General features: G+C 44.6%; 1 protein-coding gene across 3 annotated transcripts in view; it reads right to left on the minus strand.

Moving 5' to 3' along the window:
- The window catches only part of LOC137323711 (neurabin-1-like), a 105,087-nt gene that overhangs the window by 21,066 nt on the left and 67,737 nt on the right, over window positions 1-16,284 (minus strand). For all 3 annotated transcript variants that reach the window (XM_067987535.1, XM_067987534.1, XM_067987536.1), the window contains 2 exons: window positions 4,655-5,012; window positions 2,483-2,564 (listed from right to left, as the gene is read on the minus strand). In XM_067987535.1, coding sequence (XP_067843636.1) covers window positions 2,483-2,564; window positions 4,655-5,012 — 440 coding nt within the window. The remainder of the gene's footprint in view (window positions 1-2,482; window positions 2,565-4,654; window positions 5,013-16,284) is intronic.

Consider the following 16,284-nt stretch of genomic DNA (forward strand, 5'->3'; position numbering starts at 1 on the left):
GATGAAGACAAGAAAGTTGAAATTGACACACAAGGACAGGGGAAGCTTGGATAAGATGGGGTGATGGGAATGCGGATGAAAATTAAACCGGTGGCATTCTGGATAAGTTGAAGTTTGTGGAGGGTGAGAGGATGTTGGAAAAGTCGAGCCTGGAATTAATGAAGGCATGGACTAAAGTTTCGGAGGCAGGAGGGAAGAGGTGGGGCGGAAGCAGGCATTGCTACTTAGGAACATAGGAACAGGAGTAGGTCATTCAGCCCCTCGAGCCCACTCCGCCATTTGATAAGATCATGGCTGATCTGTGATCTAACTCCATATACCTGCCTTTGGCCCATATCCCTTAATACCTTTGGTTGGCAAAAAGCTATCTATCTCAGATTTAAAATTAGCAATTGAGCTAGCATCAATTGCCATTTGCGGAAGAGAGTTCCAAACTTCTACCACCCTTTGTGTGTAGAAATGTTTTCTAATCTCGCTCCTGAAAGGTCTGGCTCTAATTTTTAGACGGTGTCCCCTACTCCTAGAATCCCTAACCAGCAGAAATAGTTTCTCTCTATCCACCCTATCTGTTCCCCTTAATATCTTATAAACTTCAATCAGATCACCCCTTAACCTTCTAAACTCCTCGTAACTTAATCCTTGAAGTCCGGGTATCATTCTAGTAAACCTACGCTGCACTCTCTCCAAGGCCAATATGTCCTTCCGAAGGTGCCCAGAACTGCTCACAGTACTCCAGGTGCGGTCTAACCAGGGTTTTGTAAAGCTGCAGCATAACTTCTGCCCCCTTGTACTCTAGTCCTCTCGATATAAAGGCCAGCATTCCATTAGCCTTCTTGATTATTTTCTGCACCTATTCATGACACTTCAATGATCTAGGTACCTGAACCCCTAAGTCCCTCTGGACTCTGAAGCTAATATTAATTGTATTCAATATTAAATGACTACAATAAAATCCTATAAAAAGACTTTGGACTATAAAAAGATTTCCCGTAAGCAATGGAGATCATACCCAAAATCAGCTTCACTGTTTTTAAACTTTTTACCATTTAGAAAGTACCCTGTTCTATTCTTTTTTGGTCCAAAGTGGATGACCTCACATTTGCCTACATTGAATTCCATTTGCCACAGTTTTGCCCATTCACCTAATCTATCAATACCCCTTTGTGATTTTATGTTTTCATCTACACTGCTTACAATGCCACCAATCTTTGTGTCATCGGCAAACTTGGATATGAGATTTTCTATGCCTTCATCTGAGTCGTTAATAAATATTATGAATAATTGAGGCCCCAAGACAGATCCCTGCGGGACTCCACTAGTCACATCCTGCCAACGTGAGTACCTACCCATTATCCCTACTCTCTGTCGCCTTTCGCTCAGCCAACTTCCTAACCAAGTCTGTACTTTTCCCTCGATTCCATGGGCTTCTATCTTAGCTAACAGTCTCTTATGTGGGACTTTATCAAATGCCTTCTGGAAATCCATATAAATAACATCCATTGACATTCCCTTGTCCACTACTTTAGTCACCTCTTCAAAAAATTCAATCAGGTTTGTCAGGCATGACCTACCTTTCACAAATCCATGTTGGCTCTCTCTGATTAATTGAAAATTTGAGGTGTTCAGTCACCCTATCCTTAATTATAGACTCCAGCATTTTCCCCACAACAGATGTTAGGCTAACTAGTCTATAATTCCCTGGCTTCCCCCTCTCTCTTTTCTTAAAAAGCGGAGTGACATGTGCAATTTTCCAATCTAGAGGGACGGTTCCTGAATCTAGAGAACTTTGAAAGATTATAGTTAGGGCATCTGCAATGTGTTCCTTTAAAACCCTCTGGTCCTGGGGATTTGTCACTCTTTAGTGCTATTATTTTCTTCATTACTGTTGCTTTACTTATGTTAATTTTATTGAGTCCTGTCCCCGATTCAATATTAGTTTTCTTGGGATTTCTGGCATGCTATCCTCTTTTCCTACTGACGCAAAGTAATTATTCAACATGTCCGCCATTTCCCCATTGTTAATGACAATATCCCCACTTTCAGATTTTAAGGTGCCAACACTGCTCCTGATCACCCTCTTTTTCCTAATATAACTATTAAAGTTCTTCATATTGGTTTTGATATCCCTTGCAAGTTTCTTTTCATACTCTCTTTTTGTAGCTCTTACTATCTGTTTTGTGACCTTTTGTTGATCTTTGTATCTTTCCCATTCACCAGGATCTGTGCCATTTTTTGCCTTTTTGTATGCCTTTTCCTTATGTCTTATACTGTCTCTTACCTCTTTAGTTGAAAGAAATTAAGTTTGGTCACAGATGGATGTGGAGAGGGAAACTTAAGCTCGGGGTCAAGCAGACCAAGGTTCAACACTTTCTGACTCAACCTGAAATGTTGTCTGGACTCTGAAGCCAATATTAATTGTATTCAATATTAAATGACAATAAAATCCTATAAAAAGATTTCCCGTAAGCAATGGAGATCATACCCAAAATCAGCAAATCTTCTTTTGGGTTTTCCTGATGTGGTTTCATTTCCATAGGATGGTTCGTCTTCACTTTTCTTGGCTTCTGTCAATATAAAATAATTTGGCCTAATTTTTTTCCCCAATTTATAATTTTGTTTTTAAAAGTTATAAATGTAATAATCAAGAACATGCACAAGGCAGTTGTGTATGGTTATCAAAAACCAAAGTTAAGAGAAGTACAATTTGAAAAAATGCTTCAAATTACATTCTGATTCATAGGCTAAAAATTACAAACGCAGTTAATAAAATTAATGATCACTAAATCAAACACTACAAATCGAATAGGTTTTAGGACAACCACAAGAGATACCTTGCAACAACTCTTTAGGAGGAAAAGGGTACTGATTGGGATCCTGTGCAGAGAGAGTTAATTGCACGTTCAATTGTATAGTTTTTCCCTTCTCCCGAAGTTGATGACGCATGCTGGAAAATAATTCCACTGGCACCAATCACTCTCCAGTATCTTACCCAAGTGGCCATTTTTTGTGGGTGAACCTAGACAATGAATGCTGACAGGCTGCTGAATCATGCAGAGCATCACAGCCAAGCCCGTTTCTATCATTATATGCACACTTTCCAACAAGCGTCACTGGATAGTAATGAGAAAGATGGTTCTTACTTTCCTCTCACTAGCCTAGAAGTACTGAGGCCAACTGAAATGTCTCTAGTGCCATCTTGGTTGAGATCAGCTACTCTGCTCAGATCGAGAATTGAAACTGAAGCCTTCTGGTGTGAGAAAGAAAGACTTGCATTTATATAGAATCTTTCACGACCTCAGGACATCCCAAAGCGCTTTACAGCCAATGAAACACTTTTGAAGTGTAGTCACTGTTGTAATGCAGGAAACGCAGCAGCCAATTTGCACACAGCAAGGTCTCACGAACAAGTGATAACAACCAGATAATCTGTTTTAGTGATATTGGTTGAGGAATAAATATTGGCCAGAACACCGGGGAGAACTCCCCTGCTCTTTTTCGAAATAGCATAATGGGATCTTTTGCATCCACCTGAGGGGGCAGATGGGGCCTTGGTATAACGTCTCATCTGAAAGACAGCACCTCCAAAAGTGCAGCATTCCCTCAATACTGCACTGAAGGGTTTGCCTTGATTTTGTCCTCAAGTCTCTGGAGCGAGATTTGAACCTCCAACTTTCTGATTCAGAGGCAAGAGTGCTACCTACTGAGCCACGGCTAACATTGTTGCACATTAACCGTACCAACTGAGCCATTAAGGGAGCTCTACATGTCCTATTTTGGGTGCAATTCCAATATTTGGTAAAAGTGGATATATTAACCCATGTGGCTACATGTAAGGTAGACTGTTTGCAATTAGCAAATTCTATGGCTATGATTCTGCAAGTAAAAATCCGGAGGTCACATGACAACATATGCTCAAAAGGAACTTATATTAGTTCACAAAGAATGAAACCAAAATTCCATACTGATATCAAAAAATAAAGGGTACAATATTCCTCGTAACCTTTCTGTACTTCAATAGCAGGGTATGTTCAAATTTTATATCCACCAAAAGATCAGCAGGCTGAAATGGTGCCAAATGAACACCAGTGGAGTCTGAGCAAAGACTGTAGATAAAGTAAAGATTTAGGAGTTAAAATCATCCCAGCATGGATCACTTCCTCAGTATTATATACGTCTTTTAAAGTGGAAGATTTTCAAAATGTTGTTTTTCTCCCTCTTCCTCATCTTCACCAAAGCTCAAACTGAAAGTACTGAAAATTCTTGGGTCATAGGTTGAAAGAACATTACTGTCCATAACAACATTTCTCTCAACTAAGAGGATTAGAACCATAACGAAGCAAAATTTTAAATAGACCCTATGCTAAATAAAGGGTGAACAGTGGAGAAATCAGATGGTCTAGAATTAAAATCTTTTTCAAAGAGTGCCAGGCACACCCTTATAATAATTCCCTGTTGCATCATCCAACTTGACCACAAGGATAATGTATGCATTATGTATATTATTCACAATTTAGGAAGTGCAACTGAAAAGCAATTTATTTTAATTAGTATGCAACTATCTCAGAATTACTGGACAGCTCATAAAAAAAGTCAGTGAAATTTCTACATAAATGTTTCAGTTATATAGTGATCACAGAGCATTATGTTGGTTTACCATTGGTCTCTTTTCCTTTGCCTTTTGTTTCTCGCTTCTTCATCTTTGTAAGAAATGATGTGGGAGAACTTGAAGGTACTGTCACTCTGGAAAGAAACTGTTTAGAGCTTGTACCGCTGTCAGTGACTATCTTGTGAACTGGAGAGGAGCACGGTGATGCAGATGAGCTTTGATCATGCAAGCTGGTTGTGCTCTCCATGTCAGACTTTTCATCTAATGCTTCATCTTTAATAGATGTCTCAGGTAGAGGGACAGATGTATTTTCAATAGCTTGCAAAGAATTCAAGCTACTCAGAACACATGAAGCTTCTGCTTGCTGAACTTTTTCATCCTCCTCCTCCTCCTCCTCCTCATTATTCTGAAAATTGAAGTGAAATAGTGTTAACTAGTATACTAACATTTACAAAGAGGAATTAAAAAAATAACAAATCACTTAATTTTAGGTAAAATACTCATACTTCAAAGAAAGGTATGCCACTGCACATACTATAGCTGGCTCATCCAAATAAGAAAATCAGAGGTGTGCCACTTCAAAATTCAATTTCTCCCTATAAACATTGCAAAAAGGGAAATCAAGCTACTTAAGGAAAACCAGATGCTTCTCTCCAGAGACCAAGAGTGAAGTAAACTTCTATTGAGGCACATAGCAGGCCAATATAAAATACTAATTTCCTTTTTCAACTCAATGCTGAAAAAATTAATTTGAAAAATGGATGCTATTGCACCAATGGAGATCTCAAGCAATAGCAACTCTAAATTGGGGTCATAACAGGGTGTCCAGTGATCTGATGCCATCCTACAACACTGAAGCTCTAAAGCAGTATCTGCTCTGAATTGGATTCACTATGATGTCCAATGACCTGATACCACGACCTCTTCTCTCTCCTCAGCTGAGAAGTCCCAAAATTCCAAACGTACCGGAGAAAATTTTTAAAAAACAACCTTGTGGGGATAGTGTTGGGGGAAATGAATTACAAGCACTAGTTTAATTGCATATTTCTAAACTCAATGGGCCAGATTTTGCTGGAGTGGGGCATCTCGCAGCGTGCCCCGTTAGTTAGACTTGTTCGGGCATATTTAGGTTTTAAAATTTTTTTGCCCACAAAATTGCTGGAAGTGCAAGCTGATAATAGAGCATTAGGGCATCTGGGACCTTGGTGAACAACGGGACAAGCAATGTATCTTCTTAAATAATAAGATTTAAAGATTGAGAAATAAACAGAGGAAGGACTGAGAAGAAGGGTAAATTAGAGTGGATGAATTTAATGTCAAATCAGGTACAGAAAGAGAAAGAAAGAGAGGGAAAGAAAGATTGGATTGTGAGAAAGAGAAAACAAGAGACAGAAAGGAAAAGTAAGAATTTTTAAAACATTTTTAAGTTTGACATTTTTAAAATCTCCTAAAACAATTCACAACCTGAAGAAATGAGACTCCACATTTATAATTGTTTACTTTCTGGGCAAGAGAGGTTGATGTGATAATTGTTGATTGCCAATCATTAAAAAGGTACTTACTTAATTACTAGACTTAACTTTCTGCGGTGAGTTTAATGGGGAATTAATGCAGCAATTTCATGAAAATCACGGGGTGGTTAAGATGTCGTTTTTACATAGCTAATAGTGGAGCTGCGCAAATTGGCCAGCAACTTGCAGCGATTCGCAATTCACGGCGTATCTCTTCCTTGTTACAAGTTGCTGGACGATTTGCACATTAATAACAGCGTGCGTCATTCAGACGCCGTTATTTTTGCAGCAAAATCTGGCCTACAATAGGGTTTTCTTGCTGCTGCTTCTGTTTTATCAAATATGATAAATAGGCAAACAAGCAAGGTGCTAAATGGGGCTGATCAATTCCTATACCTCGTGTTGGTGCTGTTTCATGCACAAGCTCATGTCTGCTTATCCTTCTGGTGTTATTTTGTAGAAACACTGTAGTCAAACCTTTCCCTATAAAGTATTGACAAATTTCGTGAGGCAAAAGTTAGAGTGGGAAGGGAGAGAAAACACCAGCTGTAGACAACAACGGCAGTAAACTGCTTCCTGTGTGTTGTATAAGAAAGTCCTAAGGATTTTTACAAATAAAAGAATGAAGTTTAGGCGCAACAAGCTGAAAATACAACTTGCCTTCAACAAAACAAGAAAAAGCTTTTCATAGAGTATCTGAAATGTTCCACATTTACATGAAGGAAACCTGCATAACTGACTCAACTTCTTGCTCATAATTTGTGCAGTCTACTTCAGATATGAATATACAACATTGTATGTATGTCATTACATAGAGGACACAAGGTAAAGACAGCCTATTTAAAAAATACACACTGAAATTACACAGATGTGGATTACAGGTACTAATACACACAAGTCTGATATTTTAACCTCAGTAGTTTGCCATTAATCAGTTGGGGTTTAATTACAAGCAAAAAATGGTTCCTAATTAAGTAGGACAGGAAATATCCAGAGGGTTGGAATTTGAAGAGTGAGCGGGGAGGAGGGACATGGGAGCGGGGAGGAGGGACCCCTTCACTTACAGTTGGGACCAACTCACACAGGCAGAAATTTGAAGGAGACACATCAGAGGACAGCAGGTAGAAGATTGGCTGGTGAATATTACCCTTTTTATTTGCTCTCTAAGTTAGGGCAGTGGATTAAACTAAGAGCTGGGAAACTATAACTTGCTATTACTTTATTAAATTAATAACAAACTAGATAAACTAATTAGTTGATAAAACTAAAAATATCGAGTGAATAAAAACTTTAAGTAAATAAATAAAACAAGGTTGAAAGGGATGGCAGTGCAGGTGGAGTGTTGTAACTGCAGCATGTGGGAGTTTGTGAAGAGCAGAGTGATCCCAGGAAACCACATCTGCAGTAAGTGTCTGCAGCTTGGGGAACTTCGGCTCAGAGTTGTTGAGCTGCACACATTGCGATGCATCAGGGAGGGGGGGGGGGGGAAAGAGTTATCTAGACACTTTGATCCAGGAGGCAGTCACACCCCTAAGGTCAGGTAGTGGTTTAGATTTGGTCAGTGGTCAGGGACAGGAGGATGTGACTGCAAGTCAGACAGGATGCAGTGATGGAGGAGCCACAGCCTCTGACCTTGTCCGATAGGTGCGAGGTACTTGCTACCTTTATGGATGAGATCAAAGATTGCAGGGAGAGTGGGCAAATTGACCACGACATTGTGGTACAGGAGGCCATTCAAGTTGGGGGGGGGGGTAGTAAAAAGGAATGTGGTAGTGGTAGGGGATACTATAGTCAGGGGGATAGATACTGTTCTCTGCAGCCGCAATCGGGAGTCCTGAAGGCTGTGTTGCCTGCCCGGTGCCAGGATTAAGAACATCTCCTCCTGTTGGAAAAGAACTTGAAGCACGAGGGAGAGGATCCAGTTGTCATTGTCCACGTAGGAACCAACAACATAGGTAGAACTAGGAATGAGGTTCTGCTGAGGGAGTTTGAGAAGCTAGGTGCCAAATTAAAAAGCAGAACCTCAAAGGTAATAATCTCTAGATTACTACCTGAGCCATGCACAAATTGGCATAGGGACAAACAGATTAGATGGCTAATTGCGTGGCTGAAAGAGTGGTGTGGGAAGTAGGGGTTTCAATTCATGGGGCACTGGCACCAGTACTAGTACTGGCGAAGGAGGAAGCTGTTCCTTTGGGACCGGCTCCACTTAAACCCGGCTGGGACCTATGTACTGGCAAAATGAATAACTAGGGCAGTAGATAGGGCTTTAACTAGTAAGAGGGGGAGGAGGGTTCAGGTAAGGGTAATTTTATCAATCTAAAAAGAAAAAAGTCAAGGCTGTAGAGCAGAGTAGAGATTTGGTAAAAACAAACAGAGTGTGTCAGGAAGAGACAGAGGGCTCGATTTTGGGATCGTGTTTCCGGCGGGTTCCCAGCGGGGTGGCCCCGAAAATCCCGATATCCGGTCACGTGACCGGATCGCGACGAAATCCCGGCCACTTCCGGGTACCGCGCTGACGTGCGGGGCTGCGCGCGCAAGCCCCGCTGGTGGGAATCCCGCAGGCAATTAAAGCCAGCGGGGTTCCACTTGAGAGTACTTACCTTGCTCGTTGTGGTCAGTTAATGAGCTGAAGCAGCTGTCAAAAGAGGAAGTGTGGGATTTTCGGTTCAAGGCAGTGAGTTTCCCACACTGGGGGAAACAGTCCCTTCTCAACCAGGCGTGTTGCAGCCAGCAGCCTGTGGCAGGTGCCAAGGTGCGCTCCACGGGGGAGAGCCCTCACCCACGCAGGAGGCCACCGCGTCACATAGGGCAACCCCTGCCCTCCACCACCCCCCGCCAAGCCAGAGGACAGACCGACACGAAACCGCAGCCCCAGTCCGAGGAACCACCCACCTACCCTGCACAACCCCTCAGACCAACACCTGCCAGATGGGTGGTGTGTGGACACCCTCGGAGGACGAAGAGCATGACCAGCCCCAGCAGCCTCGCAGTCCACGCCGTCCGCCGCAGAGACGTGGATCCCCCCAACACGGTGTTGTTGCACGCCCACCTGCACAGCAGGAGGGAGGGCTACTGCAGAGAGAGACGCGTTGCAGAGGGCACTACCCTCGCCACAGGGTCCACAGACCGAGGCGCAGCTCCCCGGACCTCTCCGAGCAGCAGTGCACAGGGAGGCGCAGATTCGCTCGACATGTAGTCGTGGAGATCTGCAGCCTCTTTCATGCCGAGCTGCTCCTGGCTGGCCCCAGCACCAACTGCTTACCTGTTGCTGTCAAAGTCACCACTGCCCTCCACACCTTCTCCTCCGCATCCTTCCAAGGTGCAGCCGGCTACACCGCCGATGTCTCTCAGTCGTCTGCGCGGACGAGCCCTGCAAATACACCTGCACCTACTCTGCAGTAACACGATGGGTGGCATCAGTGGTGGGTCCTCATAGTGATACCCAGGAGCGGCCATTATTGGACACAACGGACAGGATTCGCGGAGACATGGCAGTGGTGGTGTCAATATAATGTGTGCTGTTTGTTGCTCTGAAATTCAATATAGGTAATACCCATGACAAACCCTCAGACACCCTTGTGCACCCCCTTCATGCTGACGACACGTTTGCCTTACGCTGCCTACTGCACATATGTGATGCATGCCCTGTGGCTGCAGCACAGGTGGTGCCAGGTTGAGTGAGGCTGGCCGTGAGGGAGATGCACGGGAGGGTGAGTATGGGATGGAGCAATGAGATTGTATGAGGATTGGGTTGCGTGTTAGTGGCAGGATGAGTACTGGCGAGGTGAGTAGGTGGAGGTAAGATGAGGATGGGGTTTGAGTGGGTATGAAGGGTGATGTGACAGAATAGTGTTGGCGGTGCCGAAGGAGATGTGGGGTGGGGGCAGTGTTGTGGCAGACGGAGTGTAGGGGAAAGACTTCGTGTTCTCACTGCGGCTGACCTACTGCGGTCATTGCAGCACCTCCTGCACTGTATGCAGGTGGGCCATATGTTGGTGGCGCAGGTGACCCCCTCTGCCACCTCGAGCCAGGCCTTCTTGGTGGCAGAGGCAGGCCGCTTCCTCCCGCCCGCCGGGGGGAAGATCTGTGTCCTCCCCCTCCTCCTCACCCCACCTGATGATACCTGGGGTGAGGCATCATTAAACTGGGAGCAGCCTTCCCCCTGGGCTGCTCCATTCTGCAATTTGTTCCATTGGTTGCAGCATCTGTCAGTGGAGGACTGCCCCTTTAACTAGAGAGCCTCCAGCTGACAGATCGTACTGCGCATGCGCAGCCCGACCGACGCGCAGGCCAGCGCCGTGGACCCCGGAGGAGCAGGTAATTGATTCCTATTAGTGGGTTGCCTGCTACGATCGCGTGGGCAACCCACTAATTTTGCCGAGCGTGTTGACCACCCTCCCGGAGGACCACCCGCTGGGAACCCGCAGGCCTGCTAAATTCGAGCCCAGAGAGTTTAACAAAGGTAATAGGGCATTAGTAACTAAGGTCACATCAGGGAAAAAAAGTTAAAATTAAAGGCGCTGTATCTGAATGCACGAAGCATTTGTAACAAGATAGATGAATTAATGGCACAAATAGAGGTAAATGGGTTTGATCTGGTAGCCATTTCTGTGATGTAGTTGCAGGGTGACCAAGGTTGGGAAGTAAATATTCCAGGGTATTTGACTTTTAGAAAAGATAGGCAAAATGGAAAAGAAGGGTGGGTAGCCCTGATAAAGGATGAGATAAAGACAGTAGTGACAAAGGATCTTAGCTCAGAAAATCAGGATGGAGAATCAGTATGGGTGGAGCTAAGAAATAACAAGGGGCAGAAAACTCTGGAGGGAGTAAGCCCCCTAACAGTAGTTATAGTGTTGGAGAGTATAAATCAGGAAATTAGAGGAGCATATAACAAGGGTAATGCAATAATCATGGGGGACTTTAATAGTCATATAGACTGGGCAAACCAAATTGGCAAAAGTAGTTTGGAGAACGAGTTCATGGAATGCATCCGAGACAGTTTTCTAGAACAATATGTCAAGGAACCAACTAGGGAACAAGCTTTTTTCGATCTGCTACTGTGTAATGAGTCAGGATTAATTAGTAATCTTATAATAAAGGATCCTCTGGGAAAGAGTGATCATAACATGATGAATTTCACATTGCGTTTGAGAGTGTTGTAGTTAAATCCAAAACTAGGGTCTTAAATTTAAACAAGGCCAATTCTGTAGGTATGAGGGGCGATTTGGCTAACGTAGACTGGGAAATTAGATTAAATGATATGACGGTAGATAAGCAATGGCAAACATTTAAAGAAATAATTCATAATTTTTTAAAAAATTCGTTCATGGGGTGTAGGCGTCGCTGGCGATGCCGGCATTTATTGCCCAGCCCCAATTGCCCTCGAGAAGGTAGTGGTGAGCCGCCTTCTTGAACCGCTGCAGTCCATGTGGTGAAGGTTGTCCCACAGTGCTGTTAGGAAGGGAGTTCCAGGATTTTGACCCAGCGACGATGAAGGAACGGCGATATATTTCCAAGTCGGGATGGTGTGTGACTTGGAGGGGAACGTGCAGGTGGCGGTGTTCCCATGTACCTGCTGCTCTTGTCCTTCTAGGTGGTAGAGGTCGCAGGTTTGGGAGGTGCTGTCGAAGAAGCCTTGGCGAGTTGCTGCAGTGCATCCTGTGGATGGTTCACAGCCATGGTGCGCCAGTGATGAAGGGAGTGAATGTTTAGGGAGGTGGATGGGGTGCCAATCAAGCGGGCTGCTTTTGTCCTGGATGGTGTCGAGCTTGAGTGTTGTTGGAGCTGCACTCATCCAGGCAAGTGGAGAGTATTCCATCACACTCCTGACTTGTGCCTTGTAGATGGTGGAAAGGCTTTGGGGAGTCCGGAGGTGAGTCACTCGCCACAGAATACCCAGCCTCTGGCCTGCTCTTGTAGCCACAGTATTTATATGGCTGGTCCAGTTAAGTTTCTGGTCAATGGTGACCCCCAGGATGTTGATGGTGGGGGATTTGGTGATGGTAATGCCGTTGACTGTCAAGGGGAGGTGGTTAGACTCTCTCTTGTTGGAGATGGTCATTGCCTGGCCCACTTGTCTGGCGCGAATGTTACTTGCCACTTATCAGCCCTAGCCTGGATGTTGTCCAGGTCTTGCTGCATGCGGGCTCGGACTGTTTCATTATCGGAGGGGTTACGAATGGAACTGAACACTGTGCAATCATCAGCGAACATCCCCATTTCTGATCTTATGATGGAGGGTAGGTCATTGATGAAGCAGCTGAAGATAGTTGGGCCGAGGACACTGCCCTGAGGAACTCCTGCTGCAATGTCCTGGGGCTGAGATGATTGGCCTCCAACAACCACTACCATCTTCCTTTGTGCTAGGTATGACTCCAGCCACTGGAGAGTTTTCCCCGATTCCCACTGACTTCAATTTTACGAGGGCTCCTTGGTGCCACACTCGGTCAAATGCTGCCTTGATGTCAAAGGCAGTCAACTCTCACCTCACCTCTGGAATTCAGCTCCTTTGTCTATGTTTGGACCAAGGCTATAATGAGGTCTGGAGCAGAGTGGTCCTGGCGGAACCCAAACTGAGCATCAGTGAGCAGGTTATTGGTGAGTAAGTTTTTTTAAAAATTCGTTCATGGGATGTGGGCGTCGCTGGCGAGGCCAGCATTTATTGCCCATCCCTAATTGCCCTCGAGAAGGTGGTGGCGAGCCGCCTTCTTGAACCGCTGCAGTCCATGTGGTGACGGTTCTCCCACAGTGCTGTTCGGCCGTTGTCGTGTCCGGTGCCTAGTGGTCCGATGCCGGGTGGTCCGTCCGGTTTTATTCTTATTATGACTTTTCGTAGCGAGATTTTACAACTGAGTGGCTTGCTGGGCCATTTCAGAGGGCAATTAAGAATCAACCACATTGCTGTGGGTCTGGAGTCACATATAGTCCAGACCGGGTAAGGACGGCAGGTTTTCTTCCCTAAAGGACATTAGTGAACCAGATGGGTTTTTACGACAATCCGGTAGTTTCATGGCCATCATTACTGATACTAGTGTTTTAATTCCAGATTTTTAGTTAATTAATTGAATTTAATTAATTAATTGAATTTAAATTCGCCAGCTGCCGTGGCGGGATTTGAACTCATGACTCTGGATTTTAGTCCAGGCCTCTGGATTCCTGCTTTTTGTGGACAGGACATACCTGGGCAATTTTCCACATTGTCAGGTAGATGCCAGTGTTGTAGCTGTACTGGAACAGCTTGGCTAGAGACGCAGCTAGTTCTGGAGCACAAGTCTTCAGCACTTCAGCCGGGATGTTGTCGGGGCCCATAGCCTTTGCTGTATACAGTGCACTCAGCCGTTTCTTGATATCATGTGGAGTGAATCGAATTGGCTGAGGACAGGCTTCTATGATGGTGGGGATATCGGGAGGAGGCCGAGATGGATCATCCACTCGGCACTTCTGGCTGAAGATGGTTGCAAACGCTTCAGCCTTGTCTTTTGCACTCACGTGCTGGACTCCGCCATCATTGAGGATAGGGATGTTTACAGAGCCTCCTCCTCCCGTTAGTTGTTTAATTGTCCACCATCATTCACGACTGGATGTGGCAGGACTGCAGAGCTTTGATCTGATCCGTTGGTTGTGGAATCACTTAGCTCTGTCTATAGCATGTTGCTTCCGCTGTTTAGCATGCATGTAGTCCTGAGTTGTAGCTTCACCAGGCTGGCTCTTCTACACTCCTCATTGAACCAGGGTTGATCCTCTGGTTTGTTGGTAATGGTAGAGTGAGGAATATGCCGGGGATGAGGTTACAAATTGTGCTGGAGTACAATTCTGCTGCTGATGGCCCACAGCGCCTCATGGATGCCCAGTTTTGAGCTGCTAGATCTGTTCTGAACCTATCCCATTTAGCACGGTGGTAGTGCCACACAACACGTTGGATGGTGTCCTCAGTGCGAAGACGGGACTTCGTCTCCACGAGGACTATGCGGTGGTCACTCCTACTAATACTATCATGGACAGATGCATTTGCCACAGGCAGATTGGTGAGGACGAGGTCAAGTAAGTTTTTCCCTCGTGCTGGTTCGCTCGCCACCTGCCGCAGGCCCAGTCTAGCAGCTACGTCCTTTCGGACTCAGCCAGCTCGGTCAGTAGTGGTGCTACCGAGCCACTTGCGGTGATGGACATTGAAGTCCCCCACCCAGAGTACATTCTGTGCCCTTGCTGCCCGCAGTGCTTCCTCCAAGTGGTATTCAACATGGAGGAGGACTGACTCATCAGCTGAGGGAGGGCGGTAGGTAGTAATCAGCAGAAGGTTTCCTTGCCCATGTTTGACCTGATGCCATGAGATTTCATGGGGTCCAGAGTCAATGTTGAGGACTCCCAGGGCCACTCCCTCCTGACTGTATATCACTGTACCACCACCTCCTGCTGGTGGGACAGGACAAACCCAGGGATGGTGATGGAAGAGTCTGGGACATTGGCTGAAAGGTATGATTTTGTGAGTATGGCTATGTCAGGCTGTTGCTTGACTCGTCTGTGAGACAGCTCTCCCAATTTTGGCACAAGTCCCCAGATGTTAGTGAGGAGGACTTAGCAGGGTTGACTGGGCTTGGTTTGTCTTTGTCGTGTCCGGTGCCTAGTGGTCCGATGCCAGGTGGTCCGTCCGGTTTTATTCTTATTGTGACTTTTTTTTGCTAGGCCATTTCAGAGGGCAATTAAGAATCAACCACATTTGGGTCTGGAGTTACATATAGGCCAGACCGGGTAAGGACGGCAGGTTTCCTTCCCTAAAGGACATTAGTGAACCAGATGGGTTTTTACGACAATCCGGTAGTTTCATGGCTACCATTACTGATACTAGTATTTTAATTCCAGATTTTATTTAATTAATTGAATTTAAATTCCCCAGCTGCCGTGGCGGGATTTGAACTCATGACTCTGGATTATTAGTCCAGGCCTCTGGATTACTAGTCCAGTAACATAACCACTATGCTACCGTACCCATTGAATTCCCAACGAATATACATACCCTTGAGGAATAAAAACTCCACAGGAAAAGTGATCCAACCGTGGCTAACTAGAGAAGTATTTGATTAAAAGAAGAGGTTTACAATGTTGCCAAATAGAGCAGTAAGCCTGAGGATTGGGAGGGTTTTAGAAATCAGCAAAGGTTGACCAAGAAATTGATATGGAGGGAGAAAATTGAATGTGAGAGTAAACAAGCAAGAAATATAAAAACAGATTATAAGAGCTTCTACAAGTATGTAAAAAGGAAGAGATTAGCAAAAGTAAATGTGGGTCCCTTAGAGGCAGAGACAGGAAAAATTATAACGGGGAATAAGGAAATGGCAGAGATGTTAAACAAATATTTTACATCTGTCTTCACGGTAGAAGACACAAAAAAAATACCGGAAATAGTGGGGAACCAAGGGTCTAATGAGAGGGAGGAACTTAAAGTAGTAAACCTAGTAAAGAAAAAGTTTTAGAAAATTAATGGGACTAAAAGCCGACAAATCCCCTGGACCTGACAGGCTACATCCTAGAGTTTTAAAAGAGGTGACTGCAGAGGTAGTGGATGCATTGGTTTTCATCTTCCAGAATTCCCTAGATTCTAGAACGGTCCCTGTTGATTGGAAGGTAGCAAATGTAACACCGTTATTCATGAAAGGTGGGAGAGAGAAAACAGGGAACTATTTGCCAGTTAGCCTGACATCAGTAGTAGGGAAAATGCTAGAATCTATTATTACGGACGCAGTAACAGAGCACTTAGAAAATCATAATTATGATTAGGCAGAGTCAACACTGTTTTATGAAAGGGAAATTGAGTTTGACAAATCTATTAAGAGTTTTTTTTTGAGGGTGTATCTAGCAGGGTAGACAAGGGGGAACCAGTGGATGTAGTACATTTGGATTTTCAAAAAGCATTCGATAACATGCCACATAAGAGGCTGTTGCACAAGATTAGGATTCATGGGATTGGGGGTAATATATTAGCATGGATTGAAGATTAGTTTACGGACAGAAAACAGAATAGGAATAAACGGGTCATTTTCAGGTTGGCAGGTTTTAACTAGTGGGGTGCCACAGGGATCAATGCTTGGGTCTCAGCTATTTACAATCTATATTAATGACTTAAATGAAGGGACAGAGTGTAATGTATCCAAGTTTGCTGACAATACAAAG

The sequence above is a fragment of the Heptranchias perlo genome, chromosome 7 (assembly GCF_035084215.1).
Source record: "Heptranchias perlo isolate sHepPer1 chromosome 7, sHepPer1.hap1, whole genome shotgun sequence".
In the NCBI taxonomy this organism is placed as follows: Eukaryota; Metazoa; Chordata; class Chondrichthyes; order Hexanchiformes; family Hexanchidae; genus Heptranchias; species Heptranchias perlo.